The sequence below is a fragment of the Scyliorhinus torazame genome, chromosome 15 (genome assembly GCF_047496885.1).
Source record: "Scyliorhinus torazame isolate Kashiwa2021f chromosome 15, sScyTor2.1, whole genome shotgun sequence".
Taxonomy (NCBI): Eukaryota; Metazoa; Chordata; class Chondrichthyes; order Carcharhiniformes; family Scyliorhinidae; genus Scyliorhinus; species Scyliorhinus torazame.
The window spans coordinates 200,710,413-200,725,835 of NC_092721.1; the positions used below are offsets into that span (position 1 = coordinate 200,710,413).

Genomic DNA, 15,423 nt, shown 5'->3' on the forward strand with positions numbered 1-15,423 from the left:
ATGTCATGCCTAACTAATTTAGTGGAATTTTTTGAGGACATTACCAGTGCGGTAGATAACAGGGAGCCAATGGATGTGGTATATCTGGATTTCCAGAAAGCCTTTGACAAGGTGCCACATAAAAGGTTGCTGCATAAGATAAAGATGCATGGCATTAAGGGGAAAGTAGTAGCATGGATAGAGGATTGGCTAATTAATAGAAAGCAAAGAGTGGGGATTAATGGGTGTTTCTCTGGTTGGTAATCAGTAGCTAGTGGTGTCCCTCAGGGATCAATGTTGGGCCCACAATTGTTCACAATTTACAGAGATAATTTGGAGTTGGGGACCAAGGGCAATGTATCCAAGTTTGCAGACGACACTAAGATGAGTGGTAAAGCAAAAAGTGCAGAGGATACTGGAAGTCTGCAGAGGGATTTGGATAGGCTAAGTGATTGGGCTAGGGTCTGGCAAATGGAATACAATGTTGACAAATGTGAGGTGATCCATTTTGGTAGGAATAACAGCAAAAGGGATTGTTATTTAAATGATAAAATATTAAAACATGCTGCTGTGCAGAGAGACCTGGGTGTGCTTGTGCATGAGTCACAGAAAGTTGGTTTACAGGTGCAACAGGTGATTAAGAAGGAAAATGGAATTTTGTCCTTCATTGCTAGAGGGATGGAGTTTAAGACTAGGGAGGTTATGCTGCAATTGTATAAGGTGTTAGTGAGGCCACACCTGGAGTATTGTGTTCAGTTTTGGTCTCCTTACTTGAGAAAGGACGTACTGGAGGGTGTGCAGAGGAGATTCACTAGGTTAATCCCAGAGCTGAAGGGGTTGGATTACGAGGAGAGGTTGAGTAGACTGGGACTGTACTCATTGGAATTTAGAAGGATGAGGGGCAATTATATAGAAACATATAAAATTATGAAGGGAATAGATAGGATAGATGTGGGCAGGTTGTTTCCACTGGCGGGTGAAAGCAGAACTAGGGGGCATAGCCTCAAAATAAGGGGAAGTAGATTTAGGACTGAGTTTAGGAGGAACTTCTTCACCCAAAGGGTTGTGAATCTATGGAATTCCTTGCCCAGTGAAGCAGTAGAGGCCCATCATTAAATGTTTTTAAGATAAAGATAGATAGTTTTTTGAAGAATAAAGGGATTAAGGGTTATGGTGTTCGGGCCGGAAAGTGGAGCTGAGTCCACAAAAGATCAGCCATGATCTCATTGAATGGTGGAGCAGGCTCCAGGGGCCAGATGGCCTACTCCTGCTTATGTTCTTATCTCTTATAAACCTTTCCAAGATTTTGCCCACAACAAAAGTAAGGCTCACTGGTCTATAGTTACCGGGGTTGTCTCTACTCCCCTTCTTGAACAAGGGGACAACATTTGCTATCCTCCAGTCTTCTGGCACTATTTCTGTAGACAAAGATGACTTAAAGATCAAAGCCAAAGGCTCAGCAATCTCCTCCTTAGGTTCCCAGAGAATCCCAGGATAAATCCCATCCGGCCCCGGGGACTTATCTATTTTCACACTTTCCAGAATTGCTAACACCTCCTCCTTATGAACCTCAAGCCCTTCTAGTCTAGTAGCCTGAATCTCAGTATTCTCCTCGACAACATTGTCTTTTTCCTGTGTGAATACTGACGAAAAATATTCATTTAGCACCTCTCCTATCTCCTCGGACTCCAAGCACAACTTCCCACTACTGTCCTTGACTGGCCCTACTCTTACCCTAGTCATTCTTCTATTCCTGACATATCTGTAGAAAGCTTTTGGGTTATCCTTGATCCTACCTGCCAAAGACGTCTCATGTCCCCTCCTGGCTCTTCTTAGCTCTCTCTTTAGGTCCTTCCTAGCTAACTTGTAACTCTCGAGCACCCTAACTGAACCTTCATGTCTCACCTTTACATAAGCCTCCTTCTTCCTCGTGACAAGTGTTTCGACTGCTGTAGTAAACCACGGTTCCCTCGCTCGACCACTTCCTCCCTGCCTGACAGGTACATACTTATCAAGGACACGCAGTAGCTGTTCCTTGAACGAGCTCCACATTTCCATTGTGCCCATCCCCTGCAGTTTTCCTCTCCATCCGATGCATCCTAAGTCTTGCCTCATCGCATCATAATTGCCTTTCCCCCAGATATAACTCTTGCCCTGCGGTATATACCTATCCCTTTCCATCACTAAAGTAAACGTAATCGAATTGTGGTCACTATCACCACAGTGCTCACCTATCTCCAAATCTAACATCTGTCCTGGTTCATTACCCAGTACCAAATCCAATATGGCCTCGCTTCTCGTTGGCCTATCTACATACTGTGTCAGGAAACCCTCTTGCACACATTGGACAAAAATGGACACATCTAAATTACTCGAACTTTTGCGTTTCCAGTCAATATTTGGAAAGTTAAAGTCCCCCATAACAACTACCCTGTTGCCTTCGCTCCTATCCAGAATCATCTTTGCAATCCTTTCCTCTACATCTCTGGAACCTTTTGGAGGCCTATAGAAAACCCCTAACAGGGTGACCTCTCCTTTCCTGTTTCTAACCTCAGCCCATACTACCTCAGCAGACGAGTCCTCATCAAACGTCCTTTCTGCCACCGTAATACTGTCCTTGACTAACAATGCCACCCCTCCCCCTCTTTTACCACCTTACCTGAGCTTACTGAAATATCTAAACCCCGGCACCTACAACAACCATTCCTGTCCCTGCTCTATCCATGTCTCCGAAATGGTCACAACATCGAAGGTCCAGGTACCAACCCATGCTGCAAGTTCACCCACCTTATTCCGGATGCTCCTTGCATTGAAGAAGACACACTTTAAACCACCTTCCTGCCTGCCAGTACACTCCTGCAACTTTGAAACCTTACTCATGACCTCACTACTCTCAACCTCCTGTATACTGGAGCTACAATTCAGATTCCGAAGCCCCTGCTGAACTAGTTTAAACTCTCCCAAAGAGCATTCGTAAATTTCCCCCCCCCAGAATATTGGTACCCCTCTGGTCCAGGTGTAGACCATCCTGTTTGTAGATGTCCCACCGACCCCAGAATGAGCCCCAACTATCCAGAAATCTGAAACCCTCCCTCCTGCACCATCCCTGTAGCCACGTGCTCAACTCCTCTCTCTTCCTATTCCTCGTCTCGCTTGCACGCGGCACGGGTAACAACCCAGAGATAATAACTCTCTCCTAGATCTAAGTTTCCACCATAGCTCCCTGAATTCCTGCCTTACATCCCCATCCCTTTTCCTACCTATGTCATTGGTACCTATGTGGACCATGACTTGGGGCTGCTCCCCCTCCCCCTTAAGGATCCCGAATACACGATCCGAGACATCACGCACCCTGGCACCTGGGAGGCATCACACCAACCGCGAATCTCTCTCATTCCCACAAAATCTCCTATCTATCCCCCTAACTATGGAGTCTCCAATGACTAATGCTCTACTCCTCTCCCCCCTTCCCTTCTGAGCAACAGGGACAGACTCTGTGCCAGCGACCTGTACCCCATGGCTTACCCCTGGTAAGTCCCCCCCCCCAACAGTATCCAAAGCGGTATACTTGTTACTAAGGGGAACAACCACAGGAGATCCCTGTACTGACTGCTTCCTCCCAGCCCCTCTCACTGTCACCCATCTATCTTTATTCTTTGGAGTAACTCCATCCCTGAAGCTTCTACCTATAACCACCTCTGCCTCCTGAATGATCCGAAGTTCATCCAGCTGCAGTTCCAGTTCCCTAACGCGCTTTCTGAGGAGCTGGAGATGGGTGCACTTCCCACAGATGAAATCAGCAGGGACACTGTCGGCGTCCCTCACCTCAAACATTCTGCAGGAGGAACATTGCACTACCTTCCCTGCCATCCCCTCTAGATAAAAAGAAAAAGAAAGAAAGAGTTTACCTGTTATTCACTCCCCTTCTCAGCAAGCACTCACTCAGCAACCTCTGCGCCCCGCACGATAACACCTGAGGGAAAATAAAAGAAAAACTACTTACCAGTCACCAGCCAATCCCTTACCTGCAGGCTGTGCCATCACGGTTAACGTCTTTCTACTTCTACCTGCCCTTGAGACTGCCCCTTGATCTTTACAGCGGTTGTTTGTTTTTGGTTAGAGGAGGGGGTAGGGAGGGAAACACTGAAGAAGTGTTTCGGGTTTAAGTGTCACTTGACAACAGCTCCTTCACAAACCACCTTCAAGTTAGGATGACCACAATGCACGTATGCAAATTTCCCCCGCAACAGTCAATCAGCAGCTCCGCTCTACTGCCCTCTGCTGGATGCTTGTCTTCACTTGAACAGCTAGGGTCTCTTGCTCAGGTACACCTTCAAGTTAGGATGACCACAATGCATGTATGCAAATTTCCCCCGCAACAGCCAATCAGCAGCTCCGCTCTACTGCCCTCATGGCTAACATCTCCCTTTTTTCAGTTGTGTTCTGCAGGCAGCTCCTCCCTCCTGGAGATGCTTGGCACCATGAATTTGGCACTGAGATGGCCCAAGGCCCAATTAGGGCATTTACATTTCAAAAAAGCACTGTGTAACTGACACAGTTATGGTGGGGGGAGGGGTCTGGAGCCAGAAACTGGCCATTGGGTTCCTGGCCCTGCTTTGAAAATCTGGTCCTGTGTTTAATTAAGAGGTTTATTTAAATCCCCCACCATCTCTGAGATTTTCCTCCGTGTTAGCACCACAGTCTCTCTTCCCAAACAATTTGTCTTCTCTCACCCACCTCCCCATGGTTTAACGGGGCATTTCTGGAGCGGTTACCTGCACAATGGGCCAAATGGCCTCCTTCTGTGTTGCACGGACTCTATGATATTTTGCCAAGCGAGTGTTGTGAACACACAAACATGTAAATTAGGAACAGGGGCAGGCCACTCAGTCCCTCGAAACGATCGTGGCCTATCTGCTCGTAACCTCAACCCACATTCCCGCCCACCTCCGATAAACCTTTCACCCCCTTGTTAATCAAGAATCTCTCTAGCTCTACAATAATTTTAGCAGAAGATAAAGTGAAGAAAGTTGTGATGATATGCCTGTGGACTATATCATAGTTGGATGGTGTGCGACCTCCGGCCAGCAGGTGGCAGTATAGACACACCATGCGGTCTCTATACCAAGGTCATATGGCCTTAGGGTCTGGTTTAGCACAGGGCTAAATCGCTGGCGTTGAAAGCAGATCAAGGCAGGCCAGCAGCATGGGTTCAATTCCCGTACCAGCCTCCCCGAACAGGCGCCGGAATGTGGCGACTAGGGGCTTTTCACAGTAACTTCACTTGAAGCCTACTTGTGACAATAAGCGATTTTCATTTTCATTTTTCATATGACCTGTGACTCCGATATAAAGGGAGACGCATCCGGCCGTCTTCAGAAGATGATTGAGAGGGTAATAAGACATACATGTGAATGGTCAGTGCTGGGTGTAAGTTCCAGAGGAGTAGTTAGCAGACTCCATTATAACATGCTCTGTATCAGATTGCTCTCTTACCACACGGGACTCAATAAGAGATTCTGGTTTGGACAAGTCGCAGTGTTTGATGGATTCCTTCGTAAAGTATAAAGGACCAAACACAACAAAACTACCTGTTAATTGACTGGAATTATCAATCTTTGTGCTTGAGTCTCTGTCAGATTTATAGAACATAGAACAATACAGTGCAGTACAGGCCCTTCGGCCCACGATGTTGCACCAAAACAAAAGCCATCTAACCTACACTATGCCATTATCATCCATATGTTTATCCAATAAACTTTTAAATGCCCTCAATGTTGGCGAGTTCACTACTGTAGCAGGTAGGGCATTCCACGGCCTCACTACTCTTTGCGTAAAGAACCTACCTCTGACCTCTGTCCTATATCTATTACCCCTCAGTTTAAAGTTATGTCCCCTCGTGCCAGCCATATCCATCCGCGGGGGAAGGCTCTCACTGTCCACCCTATCCAACCACCTGATCATTTTGTATGCCTCTATTAAGTCTCCTCTTAACCTTCTTCTCTCCAACGAAAACAACCTCAAGTCCATCAGCCTTTCCTCATAAGATTTTCCCTCCATACCAGGCAACATCCTGGTAAATCTCCTCTGCACCCGCTCCAAAGCCTCCACGTCCTTCCTATAATGCGGTGACCAGAACTGTACGCAATACTCCAAATGCGGCCGTACCAGAGTTCTGTACAGCTGCAACATGACCTCCCGACTCCGGAACTCAATCCCTCTACCAATAAAGGCCAACACTCCATAGGCCTTCTTCACAACCCTATCAACCTGGGTGGCAACTTTCAGGGATCTATGTACATGGACACCTAGATCCCTCTGCTCATCCACACTTTCAAGAACTTTACCATTAGCCAAATATTCCGCATTCCTGTTATTCCTTCCAAAGTGAATCACCTCACACTTCTCTACATTAAACTCCATTTGCCACCTCTCAGCCCAGCTCTGCAGCTTATCCACATCCCTCTGTAACCTGCTACATCCTTCCACACTATCGACAACACCACCGACTTTAGTATCGTCTGCAAATTTACTCACCCACCCTTCTGCGCCTTCCTCTAGGTCATTGATAAAAATGACAAACAGCAACGGCCCCAGAACAGATCCTTGTGGTACTCCACTTGTGACTGTACTCCATTCTGAACATTTCCCATCAACCACCACCCTCTGACTTCTTTCAGCTAGCCAATTTCTGATCCACATCTCTAAATCACCCTCAATCCCCAGCCTCCGTATTTTTTGCAATAGCCTACCGTGGGGAACCTTATCAAACGCTTTGCTGAAATCCATATACACCACATCAACTGCTCTACCCTCGTCTACCTGTTCAGTCACCTTCTCAAAGAACTCAATAAGGTTTGTGAGGCATGACCTACCCTTCACAAAGCCATGCTGACTATCCCTGATCATATTATTCCTATCTAGATGATTATAAATCTTGTCTCTTATAATCCCCTCCAAGACTTTACCCACTACAGACGTGAGGCTCACCGGTCTATAGTTGCCGGGGTTGTCTCTGCTCCCCTTTTTGAACAAAGGGACCACATTTGCTGTCCTCCAGTCCTCTGGCACTATTCCTGTCGCCAATGATGACATAAAAATCAAAGCCAAAGGTCCAGCAATCTCTTCCCTGGCCTCCCAGAGAATCCTAGGATAAATCCCATCAGGTCCCGGGGACTTATCTATTTTCAGCCTGTCCAGAATTGCCAACACCTCTTCCCTACGTACCTCAATGCCATCTATTCTATTAGCCTGGGGCTCAGCATTCTCCTCCACAACATTATCTTTTTCCTGAGTGAATACTGACGAAAAATATTCATTTAGTATCTCGCCTATCTCTTCAGACTCCACACACAATTTCCCATCCCTGTCCTTGACTGGTCCTACTCTTTCCCTAGTCATTCGCTTATTCCTGACATACCATATTTGTTGAGCAATATCACGGTTGAGTTCGATCCTGCCCTCAGACAAGTACTTTGCCAGCAACAGGGTCCCTGGATAGTGATCAGGAGCATGAACTCTGGCTGCTTTGCTCCCTCTCGAACCTGGGAGGAATTGGCCTCACTTGCCACCTCCCCCCAACCTGGCTAAGACCAACTGCCTCAGTACAAAACAAGTTGAGAATCGTTAGGTTTGAGCAGCGGAACTCCCAAGCTTACCCACTATTTGTGGCTTGCTGGGAGAGAGTGACACGCAACAGATGAAAGACAGATAGAGAGAAACTGAGAGAGAGGGGGGGGGAAGCAAAGAGCAAGTAACAGAGAAGGATACAGGCAAAGAAAGAGAGAGAGAGAAAAAGAGTGGGCAAGTGACAGACAGAAAAACACACAAATAAGCACAGAAAATGCTGGATGAACTCAGCAGGATTGACAGCATCTGTTGAGAGAGAAACAGAGTTTATGTTTTGAGTCAAAAATTACTCTTCCTCAGAGACCTTCAGAATTCCAGCAACTGCAGTACTTTGCTTTTATAATCAGGGAAACAGACATACAGGCACTGAAAAAGCCAGTGAGAATGGCAGGCAGAGAAAGCGAGACAGAGATAGAGAAAGTGAGAGATAGAATGAGAGACAGAGAGAGAAACCCATGGTAAGAGAGACAGAAAGAGAGGCACACAGCGTGAGACACGGAAAGATGGCAAGAGAGAATGCATTTAAAGTGTTCACAATTTGCTTTTATTGGTAAATAACTGCAAGCAAAGGTCACAAAGCACATCACAATTGGGAGTTTTACACTTACATTAATTTGATCATTCCCATTGCCACAACATGAATGAAATAGCACCAAGTGTGGTGTTCCCCAGCACAATCAACGGAAAACTATCGGTGTGTTCATGACCGGGTCTGGGCCACGTGACATCAAAAAGAAACTTCCCATCAGCTTGAGAAACCACCATGAAGAATGTATGACACATTCCCTCATTGCTGTAGTTACTGGGAGTGTTGCTGAAGTAGAGATGCGTGCGATAAAAGTGTACGTGTGAACATATGCTTACACACTCGTGTTAGTATACGTATGTCCACCATGTGTCTGTGTCATGTGTCTGTACTCACACACGCAAGCTTGGGCATAAATGATTGTGTGTGTGCGGACATACGTGCTTGTGTGTGCGGGTGTGTATATGTGCATGTTTGTGTGCACGGGTATGCACATGCACGAGATTCTGGCTTATCTCATGTTGGTCCCTTGTTCAGTGACCAGGCAGACATATTCTTAGGACAAAGTGAGGAGTGGGGTAAAGGCTATCGGGGGGGTGTTCTTAGGATAGCGTGAGGAGTGGGGTAAAGGCTATCGGGGGGGCGTTGAATGAGGCCCGTATCCCATTCTGATAAATGCTGGCAAATCAGACCTCCTGGTCTCAGCCGTGAGGTGGCTAACCTTCAGAATGCAGAACGGGGAACATGGAGTATGATGAAAATCGGGACTGGCTTACAAGTTGGAATCTATTCAAGGAGTGCGAATAGTTTATACAAAGAATAACAGCTAATGGGGAGTGAGTTAACAGGTGGGGTCTAATGGAGATGTTTAGGTTTATGCGTCGAATCTAAATGATCATTTCAAAAGGCCATAAGGACTAGGGTTTTATAGCTGGACCCATGACAGGAGATCAAAAGTGAAGCCACAGTTCAGAAATTTGCTGTTAGCTTGTCAAAGTGAGTGGGAGCCAATTATTGCTGCTGCTTTTCTTCCCACTGTGACGGGGATGGTAGTCATCAGTCCGTCAGTGCCACCGACAATGTGGTGTGGATGTGTCGATACATGATTCAGTCTAAGCTGTGTTTGATTATTGGGCTAGGTGAGGGTTCCTGTATCTTGTACTTAAGTAAGCAGGTGAAGGGAGTAGAGTGATGGATCAGCCCCTCTAGTTCAGAAGGGCTGCTGAGCTGATTAAGGAATGGCCTCAGACCCTTGCAGGACCGAGTGTCACCCCTGACTGATGAGGAAGAATCTGATTGGTTTCCCGTGACCCCAGTGTCAGAAGTGTGGTGACTTTACTCTTTCGCCTCGGCTAATTTGTTGTTCATCTCCTGGCTCTTCGCTCCTTCCTCTGGCTTGGGGGCCGGGGCGGTGTCCGCCATCTTTTTCTTCACGGCCCGCCCAGATGTGATTTGTTTTTCTTTGACTTTTTTGGGTGCTTTATGGCTTGACGGTTTTTTTGGTTTCGTGCTCTGGACGCTTGGCTTATGTGGCTGGAGGGGAAGAAGCAAATGAAGATCGACTTACTCGCACATGCCACATGCAACTGAAGTTACAATCATACAGCACAAGAGGAGGCCATTCTACCCAATCCTGCATCTGCTGGCTCTTTGAAGGATATATCCAACTAGACCCTCTTCTTCCTCGCTTCCCCCTAAGTCCTGCCAACATTTGCTTTTAGTTATTTATCCTTACGTGTTTTTGAAACCTTTGAAGTAAATTATTTAATAATTTCGTAGACATCCTTTGAAGTCACTGGGTTGGTTTTATGGCACTGCCCCCCCCCTTCCCCCCTCCCCCCCCCCCCCCCCCCCCCCCCACCCCCTCCCCCCTTCACTTCCCCATCCCTTCACCGCGCCCTCTCCCCCCCAGGCATGTTTTTGGCAGGGATGTACATACAACACATTGCTTGACGAGTGCCTCCCCCACCCCTCCCCAGCCCCCTGAGCTGACCCCCGTAATGTGCCAGGAGGACGAGGCCTGCAGTGGGCACCCTGCCCACCATATTAAAATGAATATAAGTCAATGAGACTTGTTGGTAAGTCTATTGACCAGGATAACACCCTGCCCAAAGCCATAATACAGTTGGTGTGGGCAAGTGGGTGGGAGTGGGCAGGTCATTTCTTTTTGTGCCAGGGATGAAAAACAGTGGGTGGGAAGTGGGTGGGTGGGGGGGGTGGTAATGTCATTCGGCGCTGCCCTGTTTGCATCAGGGGCATGGGCCATCCACAGGGATGGCACGGTGGCACAGTGGCTAGCACTGCAGCCTCACAGCGCCAGAGACCTGGGTTCGATTCCGGCCTTGGGTGACTGTTTGTGTGGAGTTTGTACATTCTCCCCGTGTCTGCGTGGGTTTCCTCCCAAAGTCCAAAGATGTGCAGGTGGATTGGCCATGCTACATTGCCTGGGCCTGGGACACCTTGCCAGGGCACCGTTTAGTACTGGTTTCCACAAACGTGGACCAGCCGTAAAGGCACCTGGGGCGGCGGGGGGTGTCTCTTAGGACATTGGAGACCCCCGGGTGGTCAGGGACAGGGCAGGGTGACACCCTGGCACTCCCTCTGGCACTAGGGCATCTTGGCACTGGCAGCCTGGCAGCCTGACAGTGCAACCCTGGAAGGTGCCCGTGACACTGCCAGGCTGGCAGGGGCAAAACCAGAGTGTCAGGGTGCCAGGTGCCAGGGTGCCCGGGTGCCAGGTTGGCATTGCCAGGTGGAGGGGGGGGTGTAAGTGTGGGTCAAAAACGGAGTGCGGGGGAGATCAAGGCCGCCAGACAAAATGGCGTCCTGACCTGCGAGGAGCCTTTCCTGTGGGCTCGCCAGCAGAAAATTACTAAAGTTCAGCCTTGGCGGAACGAAACTCCCTGAGAATAAAAGAAAGGGCAAAGTGCTGGTGTATCGCAGAATCACCAAGTGAGCACACCTGTTACGGGCCATCGCCTCTGAGGCCCCCCTACCTCAGGATCCCCCCCTTCACTCCCCAAATCTTTATGAAGCCCCTTCATACCAACCTTCACCCCCACTTTCATTGGCATATCTCCCTTATGCCCCAACCCTTGGCCCTGCACATGGCACCCTGGCAGTGCCAACAGGGTATTGCCCTGCCCTGTCCCCAACCACACGGGGGGTTTTACTGGCTTCCGAGACCCCTGGTGTGGCCATCACACCTGTTTATGGAGACCAGTACTAATCGGTGCCCGAATGAGGCCTCGCTGGCGCGGCCGGTGACTCTCGGGCACCAGGGGAATGCCGCCTCAACTAGCACTTGAATATTTAAATGAGCCTCATGACTCACCTAATTAACATTACCTGGATCATGCCCAGTGTGGGCCGTGTGACTCACGCGAGGTTTGCGCTCAGCGTGAAGCCCGATTTGGGCCTCTGCCGCGATGCTCGCTGTGCGCCTGGATCGACGCTGGGCACAACATGGTACGGGGGTAGGGCATGGAATCACGTCCCAAGTGATTCCTCTCCTTTCACCAAAAAAAGCAGTCCCAACCTCTGTGTCTAAGGAAGGCTGCCTCAGAAACCTACACTCTCACTTCGCTCAGTATCCTTGGATGCATCCCATCTGCTCCTGGTGCCTTATCAATTTTAAGTAAAATCATTTATTTTCACCTCACCACTGGTTACTTCACTGATTATCTTCAATCATGAACTCCAGTTACCAAATCTCCAGTCACTGAAGATAGTTTATCTTGATCTAACTGATCAAAACCCCACATAACTTTAAACACCTATATTAAATCTCCCTTTAACCATCTCTGCTCTAAGGAGAACATCTCTTGTTTCTTTAAAAGTTTGAGTTATAATTTAAATTTCTGAAATTAAAATAATGAAAGGGCGGCGCAGTGATTAGCACTACTGCCTCACGGCGCTGAGATCCCAGGTTCGATCCCGGCCCCGGGTCACTGTCCGTGTGGAGTTTGCACATTCTCCCCGCGTTTGCGTCGGTTTCACCCCCACAACCCAAAGATGTGCAGGCTAGGTGGATTGGCCGCGCTAAATTGCCCCTCAATTGGAAAAATGAATTGAGTACTCTGAATTTATATAAAAAAAGAAAGAAATTAAAAGAATGTGAGGGGATCTCATTAAAAGGTATGAAATTCTGACAGGGCTGTCCAGACTGGGTATAGGGACGCTGTTTCCTCTGGCTGGGGGGAGTCTAGAACAAGGGGTCACAACCTCAGGATATGGGGTCAGCCATTTAGGAGAAATTTCTTCACCCAGAGAGAGGTGAACCTGAAATGAAATGAAATGAAAATTGCTTATTGTCACAAATAGGCTTCAAATGAAGTTACTGTGAAAAGCCCCTAGTCTCCACATTCCGGCGCCTGTTCAGGGAGGCTGTTACAGGAATTGGACTGTGCTGCTGGCCTGCCTTGGTCTGCTTTCAAAGCCAACAATTTAGCCCTGTGCTAAACAGCCCCTGTGGAATTCTCCACAGCAGAAGGTTGTAGAGGCAAATCAATGAATATATTTAAGTAGGAAATAGATAGATTTCTGGACTCTAAAAGATGTCAAGGTGTTTGGGAAGAGTAGGAGTGTGGCGTTGAGGTAGGGATCAGCCATGATCATAATGAATAGTGGAGCAGGCTCAGGAGGTTGAATGGCCTCCTCGTGTTCTGATTTTCAATGTTTCTATGTCCATGTTTCTATGTTACAGCATCGTGCGAGAGGAATTTCTGCCTGCTTCAGACTGGGTGTGTTTGTGGGAGTCTGTGTGAGTATTTGTGTGTGAGAGAGCCTGTGTGTGTCTATGAGGGTCTGTGTGAGTGTCTGTGAGAGCCTGTATGAGTGTGTATGTGTGTGTGAGTCTGGATGAGCCAGTGAGAGTTTGTATGATTGTGTGTGTGTGAGTGTGTGTGTCTGGGTGTGTCAGTGAGAGTTTGTATGATTGTGTGTGTGTGAGTGTGTGTGTCTGGGTGTGTCAGTGAGAGTTTGTATGATTGTGTGTGTGTGTGAGTGTCTGGATGTGTCAGTGAGAGTTTGTATGATTGTGTGTGTGTGTGTGTGTGAGTGTGTGTGTCTGGATGTGTCAGTGAGAGTTTGTATGATTGTGTGTGTGTGAGTGTGTGTGTCTGGGTGTGTCAGTGAGAGTTTGTATGATTGTGTGTGTGTGAGTGTGTGTGTCTGGGTGTATCAGTGAGAGTTTGTATGATTGTGTGTGTGTGAGTGTCCGGGTGTGTTTGTGTGAGTGAGTGTGTGTGACTATGCAAGTGCCTCTGAGAGCCTGTGTGAGTGTGTGAGTGCCTGTGTCTGTGTGTATCTGTGTGTGTGTCTGAGTGAGTGAGTATGTGCGTGACAGCATAAATTTGTGTAATTGTATATGTGTAAATATATGTGCGTTTATTTGAGTGCGGCATGTGGCGTGTGTGTAATAATAATAATAATAGCTTATTGTCACAAGTAGGCTTCAATGAAGTTACTGTGAAAAGCCCCTAGTCGCCACATTCCGGCACCTGTTCGGGAGGCCGGTACGGGAATTGAACCCGCGCTGCTGCCTTGCTCTGCATTACAAGCCAGCTGTTTAGCCCACTGTGCTAAACCAGCCCCTATGTCAAATTGTTTGCATATATGTGTATGCCTATATGTGTGTGTGTCTATATGTGTGTACATATGAGTGCGTAAATGTATATGTGTGTAGAGATGTGTATATGTATGTGAGTATATATGTGTCTATATGTGTATGCACATTTATGTATGTCTGTGTGTCTGTAGATATATGTGTGTGTCAATTGTGCATGTGTCTATATGTGTGTGTGTCTATATGTGTGTGTGTGTATATGTGTTTATGTCTATATGTGTGTACATATGCATGTGTAAATATATATATGTGTGTGTAGAGATGTGTGTATATGTGTGTGTCTATATGTGTGTGTCTATACGTGTATGTACATTTTTATATACATAGATACATAGAAGATAGGAGCAGGAAGAGGCCTTTTGGCCCTTCGAGCCTGCTCCGCCATTTGTCATGATCATGGCTGATCATCCAACTCAATAGCCTAATCCTGCTTTCTCCCCATAGCCTTTGATCCCATTCTCTCCAAGCGCTATATCAGGCTGCCTCTTGAATATATTCAATGTTTTAGCATCAACTACTTCCTGTGGTAATGAATTCCACAGGCTCACCACTCTTTGTGTGAAGAAATGTTTCCTCATCTCTGTCCAAAATAGTTTACCCTGAATCCTCAGACTGTGACCCCTGGTTCTGGACACACCCATCATTGGTAACATCTTCCCTGCATCTACCCTGTCTAGTCCTGTTAGAATTTTCTAAGTCTCTATGAGAACCACCTCATTCTCCTGAACTCCAGCGAGAACAATCCTAACCTCATCAATCTCTCCTCATATGACAGTCCCACCATCCCTGGAATCAGTCTGGTAAACCTTCGCTGCACTCCCTCGAGAGCAAAAACATCTTTCCTCAGAGAAGGAGACCAAAACTGCCCACAATACTCCAGGTGTGGCCTCTCCAAGGCCCTGTATAATTACAGCAAACATCCCTGCTCCTGTACTCGAATCCTCTCGCAATGAAGGCCAACATACCATTAGCCTTCTTTACCGCCAGTTGCACCTGCGCGCTTACCTTCAGCGACTAGTGCATAAGGATACCCAGGTCCCACTGCACACTCCCCTCTCCCAATTTACAACCATTCAGGTAGTAATCTGCCTTCCTGTTTTTGCTTCCAAAGTTGAGATGTTACATTTTCAACACGGTAGCATTGTGGATAGCACAATTGCTTCACAGCTCCAGGGTCCCAGGTTCGATTCCGGCTTGGGTCACTGTCTGTGCGGAGTCTGCACATCCTCCCCGTGTGTGTGGGGGTTTCCTCCGGGTGCTCAGTTTCCTCCCACAGCCCAAAGATGTGCAGGTTAGGTGGATTGGCCATGATAAATTGCCCATGGTGTCCAAAATTGCCCTTAATGTTGGGTAGGGTTACTGGGTTATGGGGATAGGGTGGAGGTGTTGACCTTGGGTAGGGTGATCTTTCCAAGAGCCGGTGCAGACTCGACGGGCCGAATGGCCTCCTTCGGCACTGTAAATTCTATGATAATTTTGTTCCCTCATCCAAATCATTAATATATATTGTGAATAGCTGGGGGTCCCAGCACCGATCCCTGTGGCACCCCACTAGTTACTGCCTGCCAACTTGAAAAGGATCCATTAATTCCTACTCTTTGTTTCCTCTCTTCCAACCAGTTTTCTATCCACCTCAGTACATTTCCTCCAATCCCATGCGCTT

At 47.6% G+C, this 15,423-nt stretch overlaps 1 protein-coding gene across 1 annotated transcript in view; it reads right to left on the minus strand.

Moving 5' to 3' along the window:
- Window positions 1-8,129: 8,129 nt before the first annotated feature.
- map6a (microtubule-associated protein 6a) overlaps window positions 8,130-15,423 on the minus strand; it is an 86,016-nt gene continuing 78,722 nt past the window's right edge. Inside the window, exon 4 of the mRNA XM_072477429.1 lies at window positions 8,130-9,667. Within this exon, the coding sequence (XP_072333530.1) occupies window positions 9,470-9,667 (198 nt within the window). The 3' untranslated portion in view covers window positions 8,130-9,469. The remainder of the gene's footprint in view (window positions 9,668-15,423) is intronic.